Genomic DNA, 15,209 nt, shown 5'->3' with positions numbered 1-15,209 from the left:
CCTAAAGTGGTTTCTAGTGTGGCTTTAAACCAAACTATTCATTTGCCTACTTTTTATGCAACCCCCAAAATAAAGGGGAAAGGATTTTGCACACTTTGGATATACACAGACAGTTGCGATATTATTTGAGCAGAACTAAAGGGTTCAGGCAGTCTCAGCAGTTGTTTGTTTCTTTTGCTTTGGGTTCTCAGGGCAAACCTGTTTCAAAACAAACTATTTCTAAGTGGATTGGGTTTTGTATTGCTTTCTGTTACTCCCATCATGGTAAGGAGATTCCAGCTGGGATTAGGCCTCATTCCACTAGGGCTACTGCCACTTCTACAGCTTTTTTAAGGGGGGTGGCTACTAAAGATATTTTGGAAGCAGCTACTTGGAGTTCAGTGCATACTTTCTCTAAGCATTACCACCTTCCAAGTAAAACTGGAAGCCTGGGAACAAAAATGCTGGCAGCTATGAGGTAAAAACTGCTTTATTGTGAGCGCTTTCGGCTCGGACCTTTCCAAGCCTTCTTCAGACAAAAAACAGTAAAAAAATGTCAAACACCATTTAAATACATTAATCAATTAAACATCAATTAATGTTTAAAGTGGAATGCCTTAAAACTAGTTTACTTGACTTAGTAATATGTCATGAAACACATTACCTATTAAAAACACAAATTCGAAAAATTATTACATACTAATATTGGAATTGTCTTGTCTTAATAAATTATTATAATAATAAATTAAATACATTAAAAATAAAAATTATGCATAATATGCAAATTCATCTTCTATTAAGGGACAATAAATTCAATACACATTTAATAGAAAGTGCATCATTCAGCCCTGGAAATACATGGGCATTTGTCAAAATCTGCCATTTAAGTTCGTCCACTTCTAACTTAATTTGCCATGGACCCCCTCTAATGTCATTAATTCTTCTTTGCAATATGAGAAACTTAAAATGATGTGCTGGATTTAAAAGAATATGCTTAGCTAGAGCATTGTTACCGTCCCTGTTTTTAATGGCGTAACAATGTTCATATATTCTTTGTTTAAATTTACGCTCCGTTTTGCCTATATAAAATGCCTTACAGGATTGGCATAGAGCTGCGTAAACTACTGCTTGAGATTCACAATTAAATCTAGAATTGATGTAATACTTAATGTTGTTGATAACACAATTATTTGCTACTAAAATGTTTTTACACTGTGCACAACAACCACATTTAAACATACCCTTGATCTTAGAGTGTGTTTTACATATTTCATTCTTTCTTTCGAGTATATTTTTGAGATTTAAACCTCTTTTATATGTTAGTTTAGGTTTATCACCCAAAACTCCCAACAATGTTTCGTTGCCATTTATAAGAGCCCAATTTTTGCATAATATATATCTTATCTTGTCGTGGTCAGTTGAAAAAGTGTGCAAGAAGCTAATATTGAATGACAACTTGTTTATATAACTTGTCAAGTTATTATCAGGCTCACTTGTAGGGGTACCACAAGTCTCAACTAGTGTTCCGTTGGTATTTTGTTCCAATCTATGCCTTAGATTTAATAATGGAAGATAGAAACCCGATTTCCTTTTATGTTGTACTTCATTTCTAACAGCTGAGACTAAATAATTAGGGTAACCTCTATTAAGAAACATGTCTTGCAATAAATTACATTCTTGTTCAAACTGGATGTCATCAGAAACCATTCTTGCAGCTCTCACCATCTGCCCTTTGATGACAGCCCGTTTCTGATGGTGAGGATGGCAACTAGTATAATGCAAGAAAATGTTAGAGTATGTGGGCTTCCTGTATATTCTGCTTTTGAAGCAAGAATTATACTCATCTTTCTCCAACCAAATGTCAAGAAAACTTATAGATTCGGTACTTGATTCATAAGTGAATTCCAAAAATGAAGTTTTCTCAGACAATTTGTTAATGAAATCGGGTATGATACCATGTTCACCTACCCATAAAAAGAACATATCGTCTTGGTATCTTGTATACCAATAGACGTTGTTTTTAAATAATGTTTCCGAAAAAAGGTAGTTGTGTTCCCATAAAGCCATAACCGTGTTGGCGAAACTTCCGCCGCATGGAGAACCCATAGCGACGCCTGACTTCTGTAGATAATAATGATTATCAAAAGTCATATAATTGTTAGTTAACACAATATCCAATAATGTGGTAACTAAATAAATAGTGTTATGATCAGCTTTCTTTTTAACTAAAAATTACCACCTTCCACTTTACTCTAAATCTAGGGCTGGATTTGCCACTGCAATTTTACAGGGCATTTTGGCAGCTCCTACTGCTTTATAGTTTTGCCATCCTCCCTTACCTCTGCTTTGGGATTCTACCCATATGTAAGGACTGCAGCAATGTGAGATGAAGAACATAGTACAGTTTTGTACCTACCATAAATGTAGATGTTCGAAGATCCACATTGCTGCAGTCCACTTACCCTCCCTCCTTCCCCTCTGTTGTTGAAGGTGGTGGTGTGGTTTGTGTTGTACATATTGTAAATATGGTTAGTGCACGGGTGGTTGGTTAGTTTTTGCTGGTTTTTTGGCTTTGGCCTTTCTTGTTAGGGCCTTCTGACATCTGGGGCAAGAAAAGACTGAGGAAATGACATCGGTCATGCGCTTTTGTACCCTGACGTCCTGATGTCAGTTTTAAGCGCCGTGACCGACGTCAGCCTAATACTTTGGTATTCGGGCCGACCGAGGACAGCGGACTACCCATATGTAAGGACTGCAGCAATGTGGATCTTCGAACATCTACATTTATGGTAGGTACAAAACTGTACTTTTTTTAACCTTTATGTTATTGCTTTTCCACTTTTATAGTGTAAGGACTGTGTTTGTAGAACTGTCCTATGAGATCAGTTCTTATTTTGGCTTTTTCCCATTTAGGGGTCGCCACAGCTGATCACCTTTCCAGTCATGATTGGCAGTGGAGCTTTTTTTTTTTTTTTACAGTGTCGAGTTGCCAGCCTGGTGCCCTACCTTCCATGGAAGGCACACACACACACACACACACACACACACACACACACACACACACACACACACACACACACACACACTCACGCCTAGGGCCAATTTAAAGGATCCAGTCCACCTACAGCATCTCTTTGGGATGTGGGAAGAAACTGGAGTGCCCGGAGGAAACCCACAACCATAGAGAGGATATGGAGACTCCGCACAGAAGTCACCCCAGCCGAGGATAGAACCAGAGAACCTCTTGCTCTGAGGTGGCAGTGCTAACCGCTGCACCACTGCAGCTGCCCGTCTTACGAGATCAGTTACAAGATTGAAATTCAGAGGTAGAACTAATGTCAGAGTTAGTGTCAGATGTGTATTGCAGTTTTAGAAAATAAAAGGTTTGCATCAGAAAACAGGGTTGCAGGGATAAACAGCAATGCCATTTTGGGTGTTTGAAATTTTTGGAATCTGTGTACATTGGTTTGAATTTTCCTTTTTTTTTTCATGGTCCTTCCTTAGGCTGTAGACGTTACATCTTGTGGAAACTTTGCTGTAGTAGGCCTTTCATCAGGTCATGTGGATGTGTACAACATGCAGTCTGGCATTCATCGTGGTTGTTATGGCAGTGAAAAAGGTAACAAAAACAGTATGAAGACTTGTTATTTAATGAACACACAGTGAAGCAGCATTGTGAAAACTGCTTTGGCTGAATTAGAGACACATATGCCTAACACTTCTTTTCATAAGGATACTGCATCTGCAGCAGGTATTTCAGACAAGGTACGTAACAGTTGGGTAACAGTGGTGGAGCACTGAGTCAGCAGCATTTTATAAAAGGCTTACAGCATTAACACAGACTTAGTGGAGTTTTTTGCCCTTTCAGGATGTAATTAGTCCATTGTTTGCATAAAAGTGAATGCATGTAACCCATCTGTACCTCTGTTTCAAACTACTTTCATTGATGATATGTACTTCTTGATCTAACATCCTGGATCCCCTTTGGTGGATCTGTTATTACATAATCTTGTTTTCCCTTCCAGTTCAGTGTTTTTTTCTAGCCCTCCCACACTTTGGATTAGCTGCATTGTATCCTTTTGTACTTCTTGACTTTAGAAAGTATACTACAAAAGTGCACATCGTTCCTTAGCCTACCAGTTTGCTTCTTTTTATCTGATACTTGCACAATTTAGATATTGAGCCATACATTTTGATAAGTCCCTCTATTCTTTAAATAAGTTTAGACTGAAAAATGTCCATGTGGCTAGCAGGTAGTAGTAAGTGAAGACCCACACTGGCATGGCTTTTTTTGCCTGGAAGAGGAGCACAAACTGAAGCATTGCCATAAATGAGTTAACCAGACTGTCAGCTGACCTTTGAGAGAGAAACCCGACTTTATTGCCATAAGGATGATGGAGGTTAAAGACTTCTTGCCTGGGGATTGGCAGGGAGTGTCCCATTCACAGTCCTTGGACATCAGTGGAAGACCATAGAAATGGAGAGCTTGTCTTGGTTGTGGCCTTCTTCCTTTCATTTAGAAACCTCTCAGTTTTCTGTTGAGCTTATCCTTTGAGATGGCTTGAGTACTGCTCATCTTCCACTTTAGATAGTGATAGGTGGTCTGCAGGAAGGTGATCACTAACTCCCTACCTTGGGAAATGTACATCTGACCCATCCACTGGTTGCTCAGCCAAGGCATCCTTGTAGCAGGCCTTATCATGAGAAGGAGTCTTTCAGGTAATTTTACTGCAGGTCATTTGCACTTAAGACTTGAGGATTCTTTTCCCTGATCTATCCCCAGTCCTCCTGGGATTAATAACCAAGATAGAATATGGTCCACCTTGTGTTCCTGCTCCAGGGCTAATGGTATATTCCCTCTGACTTCAGGACATTTTTATAATCCAGTGAAGTCTGTCCTCAGTGACTTGTTAGAGCTCATAGCCTGATGGTAGCACACAGCCTGGTTTAGGTCTGTCAACTCCCTTACTAGCATAGGCATTTATTCTTCCTATCACGTTGGAGATGCCTTAATGCTCATGAACTCTGCTGTTGCTTACCTGTGGCTCCCTTTACTACTTCATAAGTGCCTGAATGAGTATTTTAGGTAAATGGAGAAATAACCTTGAATTATCCTTTCTATAGAGTTAGTCGCCAAGGATAACATTTGTACAGATAGAAACACCTGGATTCTGTTCCTACAGCTCTCAGACAACTGTACACTTGCTTTAAGCCCTTAGCCGAAGGAATAAGATCTTTAACAGGCATCCTTAGGTTGACTTCTTGATTTCTTTGATTTAGTACAGGACCCTGAGATCACTGCATTTTGCCACATTCTTACAAGTCAAGGAATGTAAAGTCAAGCTCACAAGACTATAGCATTTTGCCACATTCCTGCCAAATGAGGGGTATTAATTCTTAGGCTAGTTAGGAGAGCATTTTCCTTGGGTGTAGAGATCTTGGATGTTAACTTATTCACTCTGGAGCAGCACAGGAAAAGCTGCCTGCTTAATTCCACCATAGGAATAACAGTGCAGCCTGAGCTCATTTTCAGAAAATCCATTTGTAATACCATACAGAAAACAAATGTTCATAACTCTTTAACTATAAGAGCTAGACTAAAAATGTAAACGCGAAAGTTGTTCAGCAGACACTGACCTTTCCAACAGTATAAATGTTGATAGTGTATATCAAAGACATTATTAAATATTTGGCAAGGAATGCTGATATTGTGCATATTTTTTACATTTTTGGAAAAACAAAGCATAATATCTTGGTCAATGTACCATGCAGACCCATACAATTTGAATGTAATTTGTTAGGATGAATGTCAGCTTTAAAATGATACCTTAACCATTACTGCGTGATATTCCTTTCTTGAGATATTCACAGAAATATGATTAATATATTATTTTTCATAATTGATAAATAAACAAAGCATAATATCTCATCACCTGTAACAGACAGAGCCTACATATCAGTGTAGAAGTTGTGCATCTAAATGTCAGCTTCAAAATGATGCATCATTTGTGTGATCACCATGCTCCCTTGCAAAAATATGGGCATAATAATGAAAAGTATTGTAAATGTATAATTTTCATAATCGTACAAGACTAAACAAACTGATATCTGTAATTGTGTGGAGTGCACAGACACAGTTCTTTTATCATGTTGTAAGGAGCAACACTGTCTTCAAAATGAGGTATTACTTGGCACACTGACATGCTCCCTTGCAAAGTTATTTACTAAAATATGAAAAAAAAATCATAATTTCCATAACCTAATTCCAAACAAACTTTGATATCTGCACATGTGTCCAACATACAGGCACAATTTTTTCACCATGTTGGAACCAGCAAAACTGTCTTCAAAATGAGGTATTACTTGGCATATTTAGATGCTCCCTTGCAAAGTTATCTACCAAAATATGAAAAAAATCATAATTTCCATAACCTAAGTCCGAAACAAACTTTGATATCTGCACATGAGTGCAACATACAGGCACTATTATTTTCCCATGTTAGAACTATCAATACTGTCTTCACAATGAGGTATTACTTGGCACATTCAGATGCTCCCTTGTAAAGTTATTTACCTAAATATGAAAAAAAAATCATAATTTTTATAACCCATGTCTGAAACAAACTTTGATATCTGTATATGAGTACAACATACAGACACCATTATTTTCCTATGTTAGAACTATCAATACTGTTTTCAAAATGAGGTATTACTTAGCACAGTCAGATATTCCCTTGCAAAGTTATTTACCAAAAATATGAAAAAAATCATAATTTCCATAACCTAAGTCCGAAACAAACATTGATATCTGCACATGTGTACAACATACAGGCCCAATTATTTTACATGTTGGAACCATCAATACTATACATATACACATACAATACATATTTGATTGTACATGCTAGCACTCTCCTGAAACAGTTGTTCTTTCTCTGCATCTTCACCAGCTTCTTGCCATAGTTATTTGCCAAACTCATAAAAATATATTTTACACAACACATTTCATAATAGGATTTTACTTACCATACTGGTCCCTACTTGGTCATGGGTGTTTTCCATTCTTCTCACAAGCTGCATATTGCCAATCCTGCATAGCTCTCCTCGCGCCATTGTGGAGGTCAGTCAAGAACAAGGCAATGCCTTCCTCAGGTGAACGCCATCCCTTCTGAACAGGTGAACATCTTTTGTGGTGATGTCAGGACAGATTGTAGATCCACCGACCCTGTGTATCAAGCCATGCATGAACCCATTTTGTAAATGTCTGGCCTTGTGCACTGCCCATTGACAGTTTGCTGTTTTCCACATCTGTCGAGGAATTATGTCAGACCATACAAAATGACGTGGCCACCACGACTGCAGGTGTTCAAAAATTGCTCTGATTTGAAACCGCAGCCTTCCGAGTGGTTAACTGATGACATCATTCCCTCCAATGTGCAGCACAAGGATGTCGGGCTCAGGGTAGATGGAACACTTCTCTTCCAACAACTGCAGTACACTGCTCCAATGCATACCTCTTCTTGCAATCGAGTATACCTTCAGACTGGATGTGGAGAAGCTCAAGTTGTACTGGTTTTCAGTTATGGAGGCATGGCTGGCAGCCCAGTGAATGTAGGAATGGCCACATACCCACAGTCTCACTTGTCGTTCTCCTGCTCGTGAAGCCATGTCAGTGTCAGAAGGTAGAAGAACCTGCACAGGTAAGAAAATGCAAACAGATTACTACTGATGTTTGGCAGATCTATTGGAAAAGTAGCTATATATGTATATCATAATGCATTACCTGGTTAGACCATCCATATCTTCATTCCTATCTGCAAGGGGCACTATTCTTTTCATAAGCTACATAAGTGGTGATGACGCTGCGGAGGTATATACCTACCACCCGTGAAAACACAAAATTACACACGACTGACAAGGGGGCACAGAAAGGGCACTTGTAAAGATAAAAAGGCAGGGTAAGGACTGCCACACCACAAATATGCCTAGGACAGGCACAGGACTTCAGTCCGTGGCGTCTGAAGTGTCCCATACCTGTACTGGCTACCCACACTGCTGGTAACAGCAATGACTCCTGATTGCATGCAGTGCCAGCAATCCGCCTTATTTCTGCCTTTTCCATTTACATGTGTCCTTTCGGCAGTGGTCATAAGGACTCAAAGGGGGGGAGCTAATGTAAAGGGTCTTCCCCTGACCTACATACATTTACTACACGTGAAGGAAGGGAAACTGAGTGGAGAGCTCAACCAAGACAACATGTGAAAAGACTAAGACTGCCCCAGGCTTTGTCTTTTTGCATGTGTCTTTTTCCGGAGGGAACACTGCATCACAGTGGCAGCCCTGAGGCCATTTCTACCCAGGACAGCAGCACTATGGGACTGAACTGAGGAGTCTCCAAGTTCCCAACTGTAATCCAGGTCTATCACAAGATCCATGGATGGCTGGGTATGCCCTCCGTGATGCACCCACCAACACAAGAGAAGTTGGCATAAATCTCTGAAGTGGAACCTTCCTGACCTTGGTGCATAAGGGCTTGGCCAGTACCTGACAAGGGGGCACAGAAAGGGCACATGTAAATCCCCTCTAAACGAACTACAGACAATGTATGCGGATGCATCACCTTATCTCCCAAGAGAGGCCACTGCCATACTAATATTCATGTGTGTATGTGCAAGTACATTATGTACATACATATATATCGATATACACACACACACACACACATATATATATATATATATATATATAACAAATGTGTGTATATATATATATATATATATATATATATATATATATATATATACAAAACAGATGTGTGTGTATATATATATATATATATATATATATATATATATATATATATATAAAACAGATGTGTGTGTGTGTGTATATATATATATATATATATATATATATATATAAAAAACATCAGAGGTTTTGGAGGATAGCTAGTTGAAGAATGGAGGGAGTGGCTTGCAATGACTACAAATAGAGAAAAAACACAGTCTGGCTTGTGCATTCGTCAAAGTGATAACGACTTCTACTTATGTGAGTAACAGTGACAGCAGCTGAGACTTTTACCAGAAAAGTGACAACTCACTGCTGTATTGTAACTGCACTTATTGCTAATGTGATAATGACCTTCCTTTCAGTACTGCAAAGGTATGCATGCTCAGACAAAGGTGATAATTGCTGCACATAACCTGTTGACTAGGCATTCATTATATTACCTTGTGCAGCTGTTGTGTAACACAGACTCATTATCAGTAAGGAGAACACCTGAGTAATTCAGTAAAATAGTATAACAGTTACATATTACTGAGCCCTTCCTCCCACCTAAATTCCACACATTGACTGACAAAGCCAGGAAAAATGCACAAAAAACATGGTAGCTCCATGCTGGCAGTTGTCAGCAAGTGATAACTTTTATCTCACTCATGCAACTACTAATCACAAATAGAATAATACAAGCAGAAGTGATTTCTTGTCTGCTTATTTTACATTGCACTATTAATTAGTCAGTGGTGTATCTGATGTCTTATATGCTGGCATATTACAGTATAATTACATTTCTGTGCTGTATTCTAAGTAATGTAACCATATGTAATTTTCAGACTTAATTTCTATGTTTCCCCAGTAACCCCTCCAGTTGTTTGCATTGTGTATGCACAAGCACCAAAATGGCACAACAAACTATTTTGCCCAGCGGTCACTTCAGCAGTCAGACCATGTATGCACAAGCACTTCCCTGATACACAATTAATTATTTCCCCAAGCAACATCCTCATTAGTATGTCCAGGTATACATGCATCTAAATAAAACATTTCACCAAACAAGCCTTCAGTAACATTTCCTAGTATGTGTTACCACCAGCATGAACACTTCACCTAAACAACCCCTTCAGTAGAGTGTTGAGGAATGCACAATCACCAAACTTAAACGCTTACCCAAACAAAACGCGTGTAACATTTCCTAGTATGTACAATCACCAAAATGAAGCATTCACCCAAGTGAGCCCTTCAATATAATGTATGCACAGGCACCAGAATGAAAGATTTTCCCTAAACAGCCATTCAGTAAAATTTCCTCCTATGTACAACCACCAACAAGAAAATCATCAACCAAAATATAATTTTTCTTGGATGGTTGAAAGGTATGTGCAGTCATCAGTAAAATTATAAAAAATGGACGTAGGATATGTACCCTTCCTTTCTTCAAAATTTTAAGTCACCCCAATTCATATCTCATTTATGACAAATTTGCTGTTGTAATCACCACTGGTGCAGAAAGAACTTTTGGTGGGGTTGCTGCCCGTCACCTGACTGCACAAGATATTCACATTCACAACAGCAACATGGATTTTATCACTCTGCTTTCTACACTATAGGGCTGAAGAGAAGCTTTTAAATTAATGAAGCTTTGAAAGGTTTAGAATGGTCATCCCTTGTACAGGAAGCTTATTTTCCCTTTAATTCTACAAATTAGCACTTCCTGCTTTGTAGCCTCTGCCAGAGGGCAGTGAACTGTTAAAAAAAACATGCTGTCCCTTTGTCTTCGACTAGCTGACCATTGGGTACTCAAACCTATTCTCCCCTCCAAGCCTAACCTGCCAGTTTTCAATTGTATATTTATCTCTCCTGAGTTGCATCATTTTAGCAACAGCTTAGCATTCCAGCCTTCTGATAAAAACAGGTGAAGGTGTTTGTGTCACTGATCTGGTGACTTTAACTGCATCCTCCTTTAGGGGTATATCCGTCAATAGCCGAGGGCATTTAGAGTGTAAGAATGTTGCCTGCCATTTGTAGTATTTAAAGCGTGTTTATTATTATATATGTGTGTGTGTGTGTGTGTGTATATATATATATATATATATATATATATATATATGTGTGTGTGCCTTACATTTTTCAACCTTGTACACTGACTAGGTAATTGACACAGTGTACTGATTTCATCTTTGTGTGACTCCCACACTTCGTTTGCACAACGGGCCTTGTTTGTGTGTATGACACCAAAAGCCAAGTCCTATCTCAAAACAAAGATTTTTTTATCTTCAAAATCAATATGCTGGTGAGAAAGGCTTGGAGCTTCCTTGAATAAAGATTTGCCCTGGTGTGCTTTCTTGAATGCACTGTATCCTCCCTTCCCCACATATAAATTTGTTTACGGCTGTAGTACAGCTCATACTTGTATCAAAAATTTAGTTTTTGGTAAAAGAGAAAATGGTTACTTTCTCATAGCATGAATTCAGTTCAAACATAAAAGTAAGCAGAAGTGATGTAACCCAATGTAATTTGCAGACTGACTTTCTATATGTCCCCAGTTAATCCTTCCAGTTGTTTGCATTCTGTACACACAGGCACCAAAATGACACAGATTGGCCTAGCAGTCACTTCAGCAGTGAGACCGTGTATGCACAAGCACTTCCCTGAAACACAATGAATTATTTTCCCAAGCAACATCCTCATAATTATGTCCAGGTATACATGCACCCAAAATGAAACATTTCCACAAACAAGCCTACAGTAACATTTCCTAGTACATATGCCACCTGCTCTAAAATTGCAGCTTCTGGTTGGGGCACAATATCATGACTGCCCTTTGGACCCTGAAAAGTAAATCCCTGACATGAACAAATGCAGTTTTACAAGTAAGTCTATATGAAATCACATCCCTGTAGATACAGCTGTACAGCTGGCTGGTCCCTAGCTACACAAACAGTTACTACATGACAGGTGAAAACTATGATGGCATACAGACTGTCTATGAAGCTGACACCCTGGGCTCAACTAGCTGGGGGAAAGCGGGGTCAAGTGGCTGGAGGACTCCTATGTCAAAGGGAAGGTCAAGGCCTTTCATCCTGCCTGCAACTTAAGGTGAACACCATGAACAGAAGCATCAACAAAAGGCATGCAGTGTACCTCAGACGAGGAGAGCACTGGCAGATGTCCACAGGTGGGCTAACAGATGTCTGCAGGTGGACCGGTGTACCCCAGATGGGAAGGAAAGCACTGACAAGATGTCTGCAGGTGGACTGATGGTATACCCCAGATGAGAATGAGAGCACTGACAGATGTCCGCAGATGGACATACTCTCAATACGAAAACAGGAAAGTCAACGTATGCCACAAAAGAGGTATTACTTGGCACATTCAGATGCTCCCTTGCAAAGTTATTTACCAAATTTAAAAAAAAATCATAATTTCCATAACCTAAGTCCGAAACAAACTTTGATATCTGCACATGTACAACATGCAGGCACAATTCTTTTACCATGTTGGAAATATCAATACTGTCTTCAAAATGAGGTATTACTTTACACATTCAAATGCTCCCTTGCAAAGTTATTTACCAAAATATGAAAAAAAATCATAATTTCCATAACCGAAGTCCTAAACAAACTTTAATATCTGCACATGTGTACAACATACAATCACAATTCTTTTACCATGTTGGAACCAGCAATACTGTCTTCAAAATGAGGTATGAGCATCAACATAAACCATTTTCCCTGAATGACCCTTCTGTTACATGCACCAAAATAAAACATTCACCCAAGTGAACCCCTAAAATAAAATGCTGAAGTATGAAAAAGCAGCACCGTGAGACATTTCCCTGACAGACCCTTCTGTAACAGTTCCTGATATATATATGCACTAAAATAAAGCATTCACCCAAGTGAACCCCTACAATAAAAAGTTGAAGTATGCACAAGCACCACCAAGAAGCATTTCCCTGAATGACCGTTCTGTGACAGTTCCTAGTATGTGTAATCACCAAATTGAAGCATTCAGCCAAGTGACCCCTACAATAAAATGTTAAAGTATGCACTTTCACCAGAATGACTTGCTGAGAATCATGCCAAAGACAAATGAAACATTCCCCCCACTGACCCCTTCATTAGTATATCCAAGCTGCTATTTACCATAAACAAACCACATTTTCCTTAATTATCTCTAAAAATACTTCCTGCTATCGCAACTAAATAAACTGAGTGGAATTTACAAAACTAGTCCTGTCATGTACTCACAAGCACCAGCGTGAAACATTTGCCACGTGACCCCTTGAGTAGTACGTCCAAGTATGCACAAGAACCAAAAAAGACAATCCCCTTCCCAGTAGAAAATGCAGATTACATGTAGGTGCTGTATACAAGCCTTTTGGTTGGTAACAAGTGGAGATGAGTATGCTAACTCTATTCTTACCATAACTAACAAGTGGTACAGATGGACAATAGGGCTGTTGCCTAGGAATGAGTGAGTTGGCAGAACAGTAAGGGGATAAGGCTGGGTGGTCAGCTGAGGAATAAAAAAAAAGAAAAATTGTTCTTGGGGCAATGCAGCTCTATGTGCTTAGCTATTCTTCTTATAGAATTACATGTTATATTAGTAGTGAGTGCTGGCAGCCACAGTGGTGCAGCAGTTAACATTGCCGCCTCACAGCAAGAGGTTCTCCGGTTCAATTCTTGGCTGGGGTGTCTTCTGTGTGGAGTCTGCATGTCCTCCCTGTGGTTATGTGGGTTTCCTCTGGGTGCTCTGGTTTCCTCCCAAAGCCAATGCTGTAGGTGGATTGGACACTCTAAATTGGCTGTAGGCATGAGTGTGGAAGGTTGGGCGACGGGCTGGCAACTCGACACTGTAGAACTCCACTGCCAATCATGAGCGGACATGTGATCTGTGGCGATCCATAACTGGGAAAAGCCAGAAGAAGATTAGTAGTGAATGCTCTCTTGTTGGAGCTTACTTGTACTTATTTACAAATTATTCTGTGATATATGTTATGCACGGTTGTGACATCGTGCGTGAACTTTTTTTTTAATTTTTTGGAGCTCAGTATCATCACATAAACGGCAAATAATCAAACTACTCCACATATATTTGACCACTCAATCTTGTGTTTTTCATTCACCATTTACAATCTCTACATGAAAGCATATCTAGATGAATGAATTAAACTAAAAAAGATGGACAAAACAGGAGATTGGCAAAGTAGTGACTAAGTTAAGATTGTCCTATAACATTTTGTATATAATACCAAAAGGTCAGACAAAAAACAAACCAAAGAAATAGTACCACTTAAACACCACAAAGTCTGGTGATTTTCCACCAGTCACTTTGATGCCATATGTCATGTTGCCGTTCATTCAGCCAATCAAATGTGATCATCTAGGATTTTACACGATACAACTTTTTTTTTTTGTTTTTTACTGCATTAAAGTGTCTGGAAGAATGCTGGATTTATAGCTTCTTATTTTAAAATCTGGACAGTCAAGTGGCATGCTGCCACTGCCCACCCTACGTCCCCTAAAAGCTAAGCACAAAAATATTACACCCAAATCATAGCCAAAATAAACCAAAGACGAGCTAAAAATAGTTAACTCCAGGAATACTGAAAAAAGTTCTACGTGTTTAGCATAAAGGATACATTGCCGAAGTGAAGACTCTCTCTGATCCATGGTCCCACTAAACACCTCACCCCCACAATTAACCATCGCTGGTATCCATAAGCAATGGCTAGACATGCCTTGGTAGTGACCAAACTTTTCCAGCGTGCTGTGACTATGCTCCCAAAAAGGACAGAGACATTGCTCAGAAACCCGACCCAGACAGGGCCTCCAGGCTGCACTCTACCACCCGAGGAAACTCTGTACTGTTTGTCTCGGATGATGACTAGAACGGAGTCCATTGCTGGATGAATGGGTTGTGCGAGAAGAGCTAGACAATGATCCTGAACATACCGGCCTGCTTCCCATACTGATGCTTCTGTTCCACCTCTTGATTCTGCTGCTGAGGCTTTGCATTACTATCATCGTCACATATTTCCCCATCTTCCAACTCTTCTTCTTTGGCAGTTACGCTACTGATTTCTTGCTCCGTTAGTAGTTGTATCTGAACATTATCAGTAGCAAAAGATGCATGAGAACTCCACAGTTAAATTAATACCGGAAATACATAGGGGAGGAAGGAAAAAGTTCAGCATTGACCGAGAGTAGTATTGGCATTGTTGTGGGTACTACTGAGTTCTTAAATTCCTTGTTGTTGTAAAGCAAAAGGTGTAAAACATTTGTGAAGGTAGTCTGGATAAAAAACACAGGATTTCTGTAATCTAAATGGCTTAACAAGCAATATTAAATCAATGATATGTGCTTCTGTAATAGCTCCAAACACGTTAATATGCAAATAAACAAACAGTGAGGTGCAAAGGAGTCCCACACTTATAGCAAAATAAT

The 15,209-nt window shown here is 39.2% G+C and overlaps 1 protein-coding gene across 1 annotated transcript in view; it reads left to right on the top strand.

The window, feature by feature from the left end:
* WDR36 (WD repeat domain 36) overlaps positions 1-15,209 on the top strand; it is a 1,582,076-nt gene that overhangs the window by 908,625 nt on the left and 658,242 nt on the right. The window contains exon 13 of the mRNA XM_044064266.1: positions 3,484-3,598. Coding sequence (XP_043920201.1) covers positions 3,484-3,598 — 115 coding nt within the window. The remainder of the gene's footprint in view (positions 1-3,483; positions 3,599-15,209) is intronic.

This window comes from Protopterus annectens, chromosome 2.part2 (assembly GCF_019279795.1).
Source record: "Protopterus annectens isolate FY-2018-M chromosome 2.part2, PAN1.0, whole genome shotgun sequence".
Lineage (NCBI taxonomy): Eukaryota > Metazoa > Chordata > Ceratodontiformes > Protopteridae > Protopterus > Protopterus annectens.
This window is presented reverse-complemented; position numbering and strand designations above follow the sequence as displayed.